The sequence below is a fragment of the Papio anubis genome, chromosome 11 (assembly GCF_008728515.1).
Source record: "Papio anubis isolate 15944 chromosome 11, Panubis1.0, whole genome shotgun sequence".
In the NCBI taxonomy this organism is placed as follows: Eukaryota; Metazoa; Chordata; class Mammalia; order Primates; family Cercopithecidae; genus Papio; species Papio anubis.
The window spans coordinates 40935740-40949756 of NC_044986.1; the positions used below are offsets into that span (position 1 = coordinate 40935740).

The following is a 14017-nucleotide window of genomic DNA, read 5'->3' on the forward strand; positions in this document are numbered from 1 at the left end:
AGTAACTGAATTAAAATTTTAGTAATGTAAATTGTCTGACTTACTGAATGAGCTCTAAGGACAGCAATTATCTTTGAGAGGGCCATGTTCCAAAGTTCATCAGTGTATGCTCTGGTTACTAATCCTTGGGTCACATGTAAAATGTGATCTTCTACCACAAAGAACCTAAAAACAGTAATTACCAAAGTACGTGTTACCAAAAAAACCCAAATAGAAAATAAGTATTTCTGGCATTTAACATAATATAAAATTAATAATAGTTATTTCCATATTAGATACATACCCTACAATTTGAGTGAAATATCTTCTATAGCCATCAACTGTTTCATGCTTAAAATGAAAAATAAAAATCAATTTAAACCAATAAATACCGGTAACATAAAGGTAAGTTCCAAGTCACTACAACTTCATTAACAAATATTTATTGAGAGCCTACTACATGCCACATACATTTTTAGGTACCAGCGATATATTTGTAAATAACAAAAAGTCCTTACTCTCATGGAATGTACATTTGAAAGGAGATAAACAAGTTAAAAAGGAAATATGATTTCAGAACCCCCTTCTCAGTAGACTAGTCAAAGCTGTCATCACCTCTACTTGGACTATTTATTATACCATCCTCCTTCACAATCTCCCCAACTCCCAGCCTGTCCCCTACAGCCTATTCTCTATACAGCTGCCAGAATGATATTTTTCAAATCGTAATCAGATTGTATCTCTGCCAAAACCTTTTGTGGTTTTATGATTGTCTATTGTTTATAATTTTAACAAAAGGCATATAGAAAAATATTTGATCATTTGACTTTCATTCATAAAAAGTTTATTACATGAAATATTTCATATTTCAATTAAGTTCAAAGGCTATGTTTTGCAAATTTCATAAACGTGATCAAATTTTCAAACATCTGGGGTTTTTTTTCAGGTGTTTTGGGGTGAGGATTGTTAATACATTTTAGCTTAGAAATACTGTGACTGGAAAATATAGTCTACATGACACCAAATGCTTGATATTTCCTATACTTGCTTTATAGCATAGTATGTAGTCAAATTTTTAATAACGGTCCATGTGTGCTTGAAAAGAGTATGTTCCTATAGTTGTTGAAATAGGATTCTATATATTCCATTAGATGAAGCCTATTAAGCATGTTTTGTATTCTTACTAATGTTATGTCTACTTGATTTAGAATATACTGACACGTATTTTAAAACTCGCTGGCCGGGCACGGTGGCTCACGTCTGTAATCCCAGCACTTTGGGAGGCCGAGGCAGGCGGATCATGAGGTCAGGAGATCGAGACCATCCTGGCTAACATGGTGAAATCCCGTCTCTACTAAAAATACAAAAAATTAGCCGGATGTGGCGGCGGGCACCTGTAGTCCCAGCTACTCGGGAGGCTGAGGCAGAAGAATGGCATGAACCCGGGAGGCGGAGCTTGCAGTGAGCCAAGATCACACCACTGCACTCCAGACTGGGTGACAGAGCGAGACTGTCTCAAAAAACAAAACAAAACAAAACAAAACTCGCTATACTTGCGGGTTTTCTATTTCTCCTTGTAGTTGTGGCAATTGTGCTTTAAATACTTTGAGTCAATGTTATCAAGTGCTTACAGGTTTAGAATTACCATTTTTATCAACTCAAAAGCACACAAACAAAAAATTGTATTCTTATCATTCTAGCTCTCCCTGTATTATATAAAAGTATATATACCCTGTTTCTATTCCTTCAGTGGTTACTCTAGAAATCACATTACACATCCTTAAGTAACCAAACTCTTAAAGCTAGTCAATGTTTTTACTCTTCTGCTGGACACTTTAGACCGTAGGATAGTTTAATTTCATTAACTTCTATCTCATTCTGATGTTTATGTTATTGTTGTGTATTTTAATTCTATCTTATTTTTTTCTTATTGCTGCTGCACAAATTAAAATTCTATGCTGTTTTAATGTCCATAATATTTTATAGTATTTCCTACAGTCATTTTAGATTTACCTAAATATTTATACTTTTTTTGCTATTCATTCCTTCTTGCATCTCACATCTTCCATCTGGCATCACATTCCTTTTGTTTGAAGCATATCCTTAGAATCTCCTTAGTAAGCGCATCTTAGTGGCCGACTCTGCTCTTCTTTGTCTGAAAATGTCTATCTCTGCCCTTGTTTCACTGGATATAGAATCCTAAGTTGACAGTTACTTTTTTCAGAATTGAAAATATTTTATTGTTTTGTTTACTTGAAAATAACCTCTTTTCTCTTTGGGTACTTTTCTGTTTTTCTGTTTATGTTTGTTTCTAAAGTTAACCTTATTGAGGTATAATTTACATATAATAAAATTAGCCCTTTTTTACATGTAGAGCTCACTGAGTTTTGACAAATGTAGACAGTTGTGTAACTACCAGAAAAATCAAAGTATACAACATATCCATCTCAGAAAGTTCCCTCTTGCCCTTTTGTAGAGAATTACCCTGCCGAACCCATAGGCCTTGGCCACCACTGATCCCATTCTGTCCTAGAGTTTTGTCTTTTCAAAAATGTCATGTAACATAACTCATATGGTATATAACTTTATTGTATATGATTTTTTCACTTAGAATAATACTTTTGATATTCATCCATATCACTGCATGTATCAATTCCCGTTTAGTGCCCACTAGTTCCATTATATAAAACATACGATAATTTGTTTATACACATGGATGTACCACAATTTATTCACTAGTTCATAGACATTCAGATGTCTCTAGTTTTTGGCGTTTATAATAAAGCTACTACAAACATTCACATATGAGCCACTGTATAAAGATGCATTTTCATTTCTCATGGATAACTAACTAGGAGTAGGACTGCTAGGTCATAGGAGAGTACGCTTAACATTGTAACAAATTGCCAAACCATTTTCCAAAGTGGCAGTATAATTTTATATCTATTAGAAGTGCATGAGAGTTCCACTTGATTCATATCCTCATCAGCACTTGCTATTATCAATCCTTTCAATTTAAGTCATTCTAGTAAGTATGTAGTGGTAAATTATTGTGGTTTTAATTTGCATTTCCCTGATGAAAAAATTATACTGAACATCTGCTCCTGTGCTTATTTGCCATCAGTATATCTTTGGTAAAATATCTATTCAAATTTTTTGTCCATTTTTAAAACTGGTTTATCTATCTTCAATTACTGAGTTATACAACTCAGTTGTATAACTGTAAAGTAATTCTTTACATATTCTGGATAAAGACCCTTTATAGACATGAGTTCTGTAAATATTTTCTCCAAGTCTGTATCTTGCCTTTTCCTTTCCTTCCCCCCCCCCCCCCCCGCCCCCCGCCTTGAGATGCAGTCTTGCTCTGTCGCCAGGCTGGAGTGCAGTGGCACGATCTTGGCTCACTGCAACCTCCGCCTCCCAGGTTCAAGCGATTCTCCTACCTCAGCCTCTCTAGTAGCTGAGACTACAGGCACATGCCACCACGCCCAGCTAATTTTTGTATTTTTAGTAGAGATGGAGTTTCACCATGTTTGCCAGGATGGTCTTGATCTCTTGACCTCATGATACGCCCGCCTTGGCCTCCCAAAGTGCTGGGATTACAGGGATGAGCCAGCCCTTTCATTTTTTTAACAACATCTTTTGAAAAGCCAAAGTTTTAGATTTTGATGTTCAAATCATCTACTTTTTTTCTTTTATGGCTCATGCTTTATGTATCTCACATAGAAAAACACTGTAAATACACTGTAGAATATTGTAGAACCCAAGGTAATAAAGATTTTATTCTTTGTTTTCTTCTAAAAGTTTACAATTTTAGCTCCTACATTTAGGTCCATGATCCACTTGAATTGTTGAAAGAGGTAAGTCAATATTCATTTTTTGCGTATCGATCATTTAATTCTCTTGCAGTCAGAGGACAGATTTTGTATGATTTCAAGCCTTTTCTATTTATTATTATTATTATTATTATTTGAAACAGAGTCGCACTCTTGTCGCCCAGGCTGGAGTGCAATGATGCGATGTCAGCTCGCCGCAACCTCCACCTCCCAGGTTCAAGCGATTCTCCTGCCTCAGCCTCCTGAGCAGCTGGGATTACAGGCACGCGCTATCACGCCTGGATAATTTTTGTATTTTTAGTAGAGATGGGGTTGCACCATGTTGGCCAGGCTGGTCTCAAACTCCCTTGGTGATCCACCTGCCTTGGCCTCCCAAAGTGCTGGGATTACAGGCATGAGCCACTGCACCCAGCCCAGCTTTTTATATTTGTTGATGTTTGTTTCATGGCCCAGAATATGATATTGGTGAACCTTCCATGTGCACATGTAAAGCATGTGTATTCTTCCATCTGGGGTGGAGTATTCAATAAATGTTAATCAGATCAAGATAGCTGATAACAGTTTTCAGATCTTCTATTCCTCTTTAACTTTGGTGTTCTGCAATTTAATTACAAGGTTTCTAAGAGTGTATTTCTTTTTATTTAAGGTACCTGGGATTCCTTGGGCTTGACTATTTCTCATTTGTCCCAGAAAATTCTTAGCCATATGGCATCAAATATTCTTCAGTCTCATTTGCTCTATCCTCTTTCTGAAACTCCAATTAGATATATGTTAGACTTCTCTGTATCCCTCATATCTCACTTCTGTAATTTTTCCTTCTGTCTCTTTGTGATGCTTAGTTCCATATAGTTTCTTTAGATTAACTAAGAGAGAATTCATCAACTGTTAAACCTATTCATAATATTTTTAACTTCAGTTAATATCTATTTAATTTCTAGATATTCTACCTGATATCTCTTCACATCTATTTGGTCATTCTTTATAGTTTCTGTTCCCTATTTATATTAGCAATCTTGGCTTTTATTTCTTTAAATACACTAAGTAGCACTGTTATATACTCCATGGCTAATAATTCAAATATCAAGTCTTTTAGAATCTATTTTTGCTGTTAAAATTTCTTATGATTCTCACTCATTTGGTAATTATTTCTGACTGTGAATTGCTCATTTTAACTCTGGAATGAAGGTGCACAGATCTCTGTTTGCTTCTGCCAGGCACCTGGAGATAGTATCAGCATGAAAATACTTTAAAAGTTGAGCTTGAGATGTCTTTGACTATCCAAGTATGATGAATTTGGGTTGCAAACACAAGTGGTAACAAACTCCTTGTTATGAATTCTCAGCGGGATTTTTTCTCTCGTTCACTCAGCACTAAGATTTGAGATAGGTAATTTTCTTTACAGTATTTGCCAGAGGGAACAGAAGGATTTTTAGATGGCTTTATCTGTTCATCCTAATAATGGGGCTTTAAATCCTCTGGAGTCTCAGCTTTACAAGGGAGACAATCTCTTATTAGACACCTACTTTGGGTGGGCTCTGGGCTTAGCCCTCTGTACCCAATGTCCTCAAAACTCATGCTTTCCTACTCACCAGATGCTCCTAGGATAAAAGCTATATTCAATGTTTCATTAAACCTATCTGCATTTCTGCCTTCATTTGGGTTTTACTGTTTTGATTGCTTTATAGTCAGATGTATTGAGGTATAAGTCACATACAATAATACTCTTTAATATTCAGTTTCTATGAGTTTTACAAACACATCTACTAACCATCACCACAACCAATATATAGAACAGTTCTTTATTTACTTAGTTTCTGGTCTTTTTGTTTGTTTGTTTTAAATGTCTATCTAGCATCTTCAGTTGTATTTTTCAGTGGGACAATTAATCAAGGTACATAATCCACTACATTGTCAGAAACTAATTATCATTCCCTGATATTTTACATATTTCTTGTTGGTCCTTTTTTTTTTTTTTTTTTTTTAATTCGCTATCTATCTTTTCTAATAGAATGTAAGTTCATGAGAAAAGGGACTTATCTGTTTGGTTCACTGTTGTACCCTTAGCACTTAAACCAATGTTTGGAAATGGTAGGTGTTCAATAAATATTTGTAGTTGAATGAATAGTGATACATGCTCTGACGAAATTAAAACAGGATAAGGGGATAAAGAGTGACAACATAACCAGCTCACGATATCCCATACTTACCATATTCGACTGGGGTTGCAATACCAGTCTTGCTTGTTTCTTTCTTTGTTTTCGATAATAGTTTTCAAATGTTTCCTCATCACCCTAAAATAAAATCAGCAGAGTAATGAAAAATACACATACACACACACAACTAAAACAGATACTTCTTTACTTCTGTTGGGGCAACAGAGTAAGACCTCATTTCTTTTTTTCTTTTTTTTTTTTTTTTCATTTTTCTTTTCCCCTCAGATTCCTTTTTACCATGAAACCCCATATTTAAAAAAATATAAAATATATACATTCTAACTTAATTTTAAAAAACACTGTCTAATATGGTATGTTTTACTTGTATCTTTGAGATTATAAGGCTTTAGGTGTCATAGTGGGTTTTTTCCCTTGGGGTGAAATTATCATAATCAGTACTTAACTGATGCAAATGGCCTAACTATATCACACATTTTGATAATGAGTAAACCCAAAAGTACGTTTTTATTGGAAATAAATATCTTAATAGAATGAGTGAGACTTTTTTCCCCCATTAATAATACACTTTCTGGTTCAAATTCTGACCTGCAGACTTAGGGCATTTGATTTTTTTTTTTTTTAAAGTCCACCCTAAAACCTAAAATCTAATTAGCAAAGCCAGTACTCATTTTCAAACTAATAAGTCAAATTGTACTTAGTGTCTCTCTGGAAAAGTCTGACTCCCAAGTTTCACTTCAAAAAAAGTAAAGATGAGGCTGAAATCAGAGGATTGCTCGAGGCCAGGAGTTCACGATCAGCCTGGGCAACATGTCAAGGTGTCTCTTTAAAAAAAAATTTTTTTTTAATTAGCCAGGCATAGTGGCATGCACCTGTAGTCCCAGCTACTCGGGAGGCTGAGGCCAGAGGATCACTTGAACCCAGGAATTCAAAGTGGCAGTGAGCTATGATCTCACCACTGTACTCCAGGCTAGACAAAAGCGAGACCCCATCTCTTAAAAAAAATTACATCATGAAAACCACTGAGAAATTATGGGTTTACACCATAATTTCACCAATGCCAGGTGCATTGGCTCATGCCTGTAATCCCAGCACTTTGGGAGGCCGAGGAGGACAGATCACTTGAGGCCAGGAGTTTGAGATCAACCTGGCCAACATGGTAAAACCCTGCTTTGTCTAAAAATACAAAAACTAGCCATGCGTGGTAGCACACACCAGTAATCCCAGCTACTTGGGAGACTGTAGCATGATAATTGCTTGAACCTGGGAGGCAGAGGATGCAGTTAGCCAAGATCACACCACTGCACTCCAGCCTGGGCAACAGAGCAAGACTCTGTCTTAAAAAAAAAAAAATTATGGGATTACAAAAAGCAGCCAATATTATTTAAACCCAGTGTGATTGTTTTGTGCATTCACACACCTTAAAATCAAGATAATAAATCAGTTTCTCATTACTCATTCTATTTCTCATTACTTAATTTACAATAATGCAATGTAATATACACCTGAAATTCTAAGCTTTTATGAAGTAAGGAGCATAATAAACAATACTACATGCTTTCCATTAACATGTGGACATACATAAAACTCTGTTGTTCAACTTTTGGAAATAATTAAATACAACCAAGTATAAAAATCAGGGATATAAAAAAGAATAAAATAATGTTTTTTGGAGCAACTTGCATGGAACTAGAGACCATTATCCTAAGTGAAGGAACTCAGGAACAGAAAACCAAATACTGCACGCTCTCACTTATCAGTGAGAGCTAAGCTATGGGTATACAGGAGCATGTGGGGTGCTATAATGAACACTGGAGATTCAGAAGTGGGGTGAAGGATGAAAAAAAATCACCTACTGGGTACAATGTACACTATTCAGGTGACAAGTACACTAAAAGCCTAGATTTCATTACTATACAATTCATCCACATAACCAAAAACCACTTGTACCCCTAAAGCTACTAAAATAAATACAAATACATAAATAAAATGCATTCCTACTAATCAATAAATCAAACAATAAAATCAGGCATAACTCCATTAATTTCATCAGATATGATGATCATGCTTTTTCTCGGTGTTTAACAAGAGAATAGTATACGCTGTTAAAAATGAATAGCCAGGGTTTACTCTAAATATGAATTAGAAAACATTAAACAATTGGACTTAGACTTATGATAGCTAAACAATTTTACCCTCTTCAATGAATCATAATGTACATAAATATGAAAAAATAAGGTTAGCCAGTGTAACTCAATTTTTGGCAGCCCCAGAAAACACTCCATTCATGTTTAAAAGATACAGCTTTACTAACCCATGTCATTTGGCTGTTTAAAGGTGTTTTTCTTTACAGCAAATGATATATCCTAAGGAAGAGCATTAAGATTGGCCAAAATCATTGTTTACATTTAAACACATAGGACATAGCTTTAGCATTCAAAATTCTCTGTGTTCTCTTTGCTGTACTCTCACAGGGACGCTCTCTTAAAAGCAATATACTTGCTGTCAATAGCTACGGGGAAAAAGAATAGGTCATTAAAAGGAAACTATCATTATTCCTACCTATGTCATTACTCCCTACTAAGATCTAAATTCAGAATATCCTACCACAGGACAAAATATACTGTTTCTAACATGATTTTACCCTTAACAGAAATTTGTGCAAAAATGGAAAGGAAGGAACTCCTAATATAGTTCCTTGATTAAGAATTAAAGGAGACTTCTCCTTTATTTGGCACCCTGGAAGTTTTTACACCTCAAGACAATGCACCATGGTAGTACTGAGTATCAGTGAAGGGTATGATTTTCATTTATAAAGTAAACATGGTAGCCTTCAAAATGGCCTCCAAAGATCCCCACCTCATGGTATTCATACCCTTGTGTGGTCCTCTCCCACAATGCACCTGAGTTAATCTATGTGACGAATAGGATAAAGCAGAAGTAATGATATGTCACTTCTGAGATTGTGTTATGAAAGGAATTATGGCTTCCATCTTGGTTTCTCTCCTGGATGACTCCCTCTGGGGGAAGCCAGCTGCCATGTCATGAGGACTTTCAAGCAGCCTGGTAGACAACCCATGTGGCAAGGAACTGAGGCCTTTTACCAACAGCCATCATAGAGGCAAATCCTCCAGTCCCTGTTAAGTCTTCAGATGACAGCAGTCCTCACTGACATCTTGACTAGAATCTCATAAGAGACCTGTAGCCAGAACCACCTAGCTAAGCCACTCCCTGACTGCTAACCCTGTGAAATAATACTGTTTGTTGTTTTAAGGTAGTGTGTTATTCAGCAATTGATAACTAATATGGTCAGTATCTTAGGTAGCTGTCCTAGAAACAGAATCTGAGATCAATGATAAACTAAAAAAATGTTCAAGAAGGAAACTTTTCAGGAAGTGAAGAAAGTAAAAGGAACAAGAGGAAACCAACCAAGGGTACCATCTCAGGTAAAAAAATTGGGTGCCTGATTCCACACTGCAACTTTAGAGCATAAGTTATACCTCAGTGTTGTCCTAATCTAGGCAAGGAATCTAGGCTTTCAAACACCATATCCACAAACCGTAACTGATTAATCTCAACCCTGGTAATCTGATGTGGGGTAGCTTCTAGCTGAAAAGGGACCGAAAAGAATCTGAGCAGAGCACCAATAGTAAGAGAAGAACTATTGTGAAGACAGGTTGGGGTTCCCAAACAGATCATTTTTAGAAAGAAAGCTATGGACCTAAAATTTATTTCCCTAATGTTTCTAGCCCAGGGCCCCTTGGAAAGCCTTCATATACCCTTAAAAACTCCTAGGGCAGCAATTTGCACACTAAATTATTCAGTATTCATCAGATAATTAGGAAATTAACTCATTCAATATTCAGTATTCTAAGAAAAATGATCCCTAAACTCAAAGTTTAGGACACAGCCAGCTAAGAAAAGTCAGATAAGCTCTTAGGACTTCTCAAAGTCTGAAAAATAATAAGCTACAATAAGCTACATTGTGAATATTGTGTGTAGCATTTTCCAAAGAGAATCCCTTGTTTTGAGATTATACCTATTTTCCTTTCATGGAATACTCATATTTTATCAAATAGAGTAGGATATCTTAGGATTTTGGACATAGAGCTTTTTTGGCTAAAACAGACTTATAGTCAACAGTCCTTGAAATCATACATATTAATGTAACCCTTTTATAATAACCCCTTTAACATTTACTGCCTGCTATTTTATACCGGGTCCTATACCAAGCACTTTTATCATTTATATTGACTCTAATACCCAACATAGCCTCAGAAATTGTTAACCATATTTTGCAAATGAGGAACTCAAATAAGAGAAGTAATCTTCCCAATGCTATAATGCTGGGAAATGGGAGGACTGGAATAATGAGTAGGAGGAGGAGGACTTGCAATAATACTAAGAAATTAGTGGCTGGCCACGGTGGCTCATGCCTGTAATCCCAGCACTTTGGGAGGCCGAGGTGGGCAGATCACCTGAGGTCAGAAGTTCGAGACCAGGTTAGCCAACATGGAGAAACCCTGTCTCTACCAAAAATACAAAAATTAGTGAGGCTTGGTGGCGGGCACCTGTAATTCCAGCTACTTGAGAAGCTAAGGCAGTAGAATCGCTTGAACCCAGGAGGCAAAGGTTGCAGTAAGCCAAGACTGCGCCACTGCATTCCAGCCTGGGCAACAGAGCGAGACTCTGCCTCAAAAAAAGAAATTAGCTTTACCAAATAATTTTTGGTCATAAATACCAGCCAGAAGTTATCATGCTAATGAAAGTTTATTAAATTTATAGCATAAAACAGTAAGACCATACTGTAAACTCCACCTCTACAAAAAATACAAACATTAGCCAAAGATGGTGGCATGAGCCTGTAGTCCCAGCTACTTGGGAGACACAAGTGAGAGAATCACTTGAGCCCAAAGAGGTCAAGGCTGCAGTGAGTTGTGATCATGCCACTGCACTCCATCTTGGGTGACAGAGCAAGACCCTGTCTGAAAAGAAACGAAAAGAAAAGAAAAGAGAAAACAGTAGCACAAAGAAGAGGGTATTAATATAACTAAATTGTTTTAAAGTAAGATGTTAATTGCAATCCTCAGGGCAAATACTAAAAAAATAGGCCAGGCTAGGTGGCTTTCACCTGTAATCCCAGCACTTTGGGAGGCTGAGACCGGTGGATCGCCTAAGGTCAGGAGTTTGAGATCAGCCTGGCCAACAAGATGAAACCCCATCTCTACTAAAAAAAATACAAAAAATTAGCTGGCCATGGTGGTGGGTACCTGTAAACCCAGCTACTCGGGAGGCTGAGGCAGGAGAATCACTTGAACCCAGGAAGCGGAGGTTGCAGTGAGCTTTAGATCATGCCATTAGACTCCACCCTGGGCAACAAGAGCAAAACTCTATCACAAAAAAAAAAAAAAAAAAAAAAAAAAAAACGGGAAATGACAAAGGAAATGAAATGGTACATAAGAAAATATCTATTTAATGCACAAGAGGGTACTAATGGAGGAATAAAGGAACAAAAAAGATATAAGACATGTTAAAACAAATGGCGAATATCATAGCAGACATAAATCCTACCTTATCAGTAATTACGTTAAATGTAAATGAATTAAACACTCCAATTGAAAGGCAGAGATCAGCAGACTGGATTTGAAAAAAACAGCCTGAACTATGTGTTACCTACAGGAGACACACTTTAGATTCAAAGATACAAAGAGACTGAAAGTAAAAGGATGGAGAAAAACATGCTATGCCAAGAGTGCTCAAAAGAAAGCTGGAGTGGCTATACTAATTAAAGCCAAACAGACCTTAAGACAAAAAACATTATGAAGAAAGATATTTTATGATATTTTTTAAAAGGTCAATCCATCAGGAAGACATAACAATTATAAACATCTATTCACCTGCCAACAAGGCCCTAAAAATACATGAATAAAAAACTGGCAAAACTGAAAGAAAAAATGGACAATTCGACAGTTATAGTTAAAGACTCCAATACTTCTACTTTCAATAACAGAACAGGTAGAAGACCAACAAGGAAGTAAAAGACGTGAACAACCCTATAAATCAACTACACCTAAGAGAGATCTATAGAACACACCACCTAATAACAGCCAGATACACATTTTTGGTGTTTTGGGGAGTGGTTGGGGGGTAGGTAATGAGTATTTCTGGAATTAGGTAGTGGTAATGGTTGCACATCCTTGTGAATATGCTAAAACCACTGAATTGTATACTCCAAAAGGGTAAGTTTTTTGGTATGTGCATTAGATCTCAATAAAGCAGTTATTTTAAAAAAGGAACATCAAATAAAAAATAAGAGCAATGTAGTATGGAATACACACATAGAAGTAACTTATAAGGACTGTGATGCAACAACAGCACAAAGGCAATAGGGAGAAATGGAAGTATACTATTACAAGGTTCTTAAAATAGACATGAAGTGGTATATCACTTGAAATTACACTATGATAAGTAAACAAAAAATATAAGTGCGTTACACACGGTGGATATTTCACAAATAATTATGTGAAGATTTTCAGCATATGATCAATTTTTAAGGCCTAAAATATATATATGCCTTTTAAATAATATAAAGCTATATATACATAAATATAAAACATACTTACCAAAACAGAATAAATGTGCAAACATCGATAAACAGGTGAAAAATCAACAAGATCCTGAACAGTTAAGACCTGAAAATTAAACCATTTTTAAAAAAATTACAGGTCAAATCATTAGACCACCATTAGATAATGTAAAGTTAAAGACAGGCGAAAAGATTAATGAACTTTGTGTTAGAATATGTATTCAATTCCCCCATAGAAAGCATATACTATAAACACAAAATCTTCTTTATTTTGTTTTGGCATTTCTTCAGCAGTTTATTCTTTGTAGTATGTTTATTATCACTGTTGACTGTTTTCAATTTAAGATAACAAAGGAGAGAAATTGTATATTTTTAATATGTATGACAGATTAACAGAAAATTGCTATGGATAACCAGATACCTCATTACTGTTCTGGGTAAAAATGATACATAGATTTTTTGATTTAGCTATAGACAAAGTTCCCGTTCTTATGCAGCTATATCATATGATCGGTCATTATTGCACTGAATTAAAGACACTATCAGTATTATTTTACGGACCGCTAAGAAAGAAAAAAACACTACCACTTAAAACTATAACACCATCAACTTTAAGATGTGTCCTATATTCCGAAATGTTATATGAAAAAAAAAAGCTTATAATTGATGAAATGTAGTACTATAAAGTTTCTCAAACTTGAGAAATACATAAACCCTTTTTAAAGGAACACATTTGTACTCACGTGAATCTCCAGGGTGAACTTAAATTATTTTTAATATAATACTGCTTATTAGGAAAAATGATAAAAACAAAATGTAGTGCAGTATAGTAGTAAAATAGATCTGAGAGAACAGGGAAACAACCAAGCTCCTCTAAGAGTACAGGTCTGGGGGTAAGGCATGATGGTGATGCTCTCAGCAGGAAAGATATACAGAACAGGAAGGGGAAAATTGAAGTAAGAAGACTAAATGGTCTTTTTTCAACATTCTGAACCTCAAAGGAGAAAATAACACAGAGGTCCTCTGAATATTAAGAACAAAAAAGCAGATGTCAAAAATATTTATTTAATTTAAAGGGACAAAAAAACCTAATAATAATTTCAAGGGACTAATCAGGACATACTAATTCCACATTAGGAAGGCATTTAACTGTTTAATGCTGTTCATTTGTCTGTATTCAGTACAATAGCATTCACTACATAGCATATATATACATACAAACACACATATACATGCATACATATTCACACAAATATATTACATATATATTACATATATTTGTGTGAATATGTGTACATGTATCACCCCATCCTCAGATATACAGCAGAAATGTACATAGTGGCTGGGTGTGGTGGCTCACACCTATAACCCCAGCACTTTAAGAGGCCAAAGCAGAAGGACCACTTGAAGCCAGGAGTTCAAGACCAGCCTGGGAAACACAGCAG

At 35.7% G+C, this 14017-nt stretch overlaps 1 protein-coding gene across 13 annotated transcripts in view; it reads right to left on the reverse strand.

Moving 5' to 3' along the window:
• The window catches only part of EXOC6 (exocyst complex component 6), a 214284-nt gene that overhangs the window by 127450 nt on the left and 72817 nt on the right, over window positions 1-14017 (reverse strand). For all 13 annotated transcript variants that reach the window (XM_031652172.1, XM_031652176.1, XM_031652175.1 and 10 more), the window contains 4 exons: window positions 12610-12678; window positions 6023-6106; window positions 284-330; window positions 45-165 (listed from right to left, as the gene is read on the reverse strand). In XM_031652172.1, coding sequence (XP_031508032.1) covers window positions 45-165; window positions 284-330; window positions 6023-6106; window positions 12610-12678 — 321 coding nt within the window. The remainder of the gene's footprint in view (window positions 1-44; window positions 166-283; window positions 331-6022; window positions 6107-12609; window positions 12679-14017) is intronic.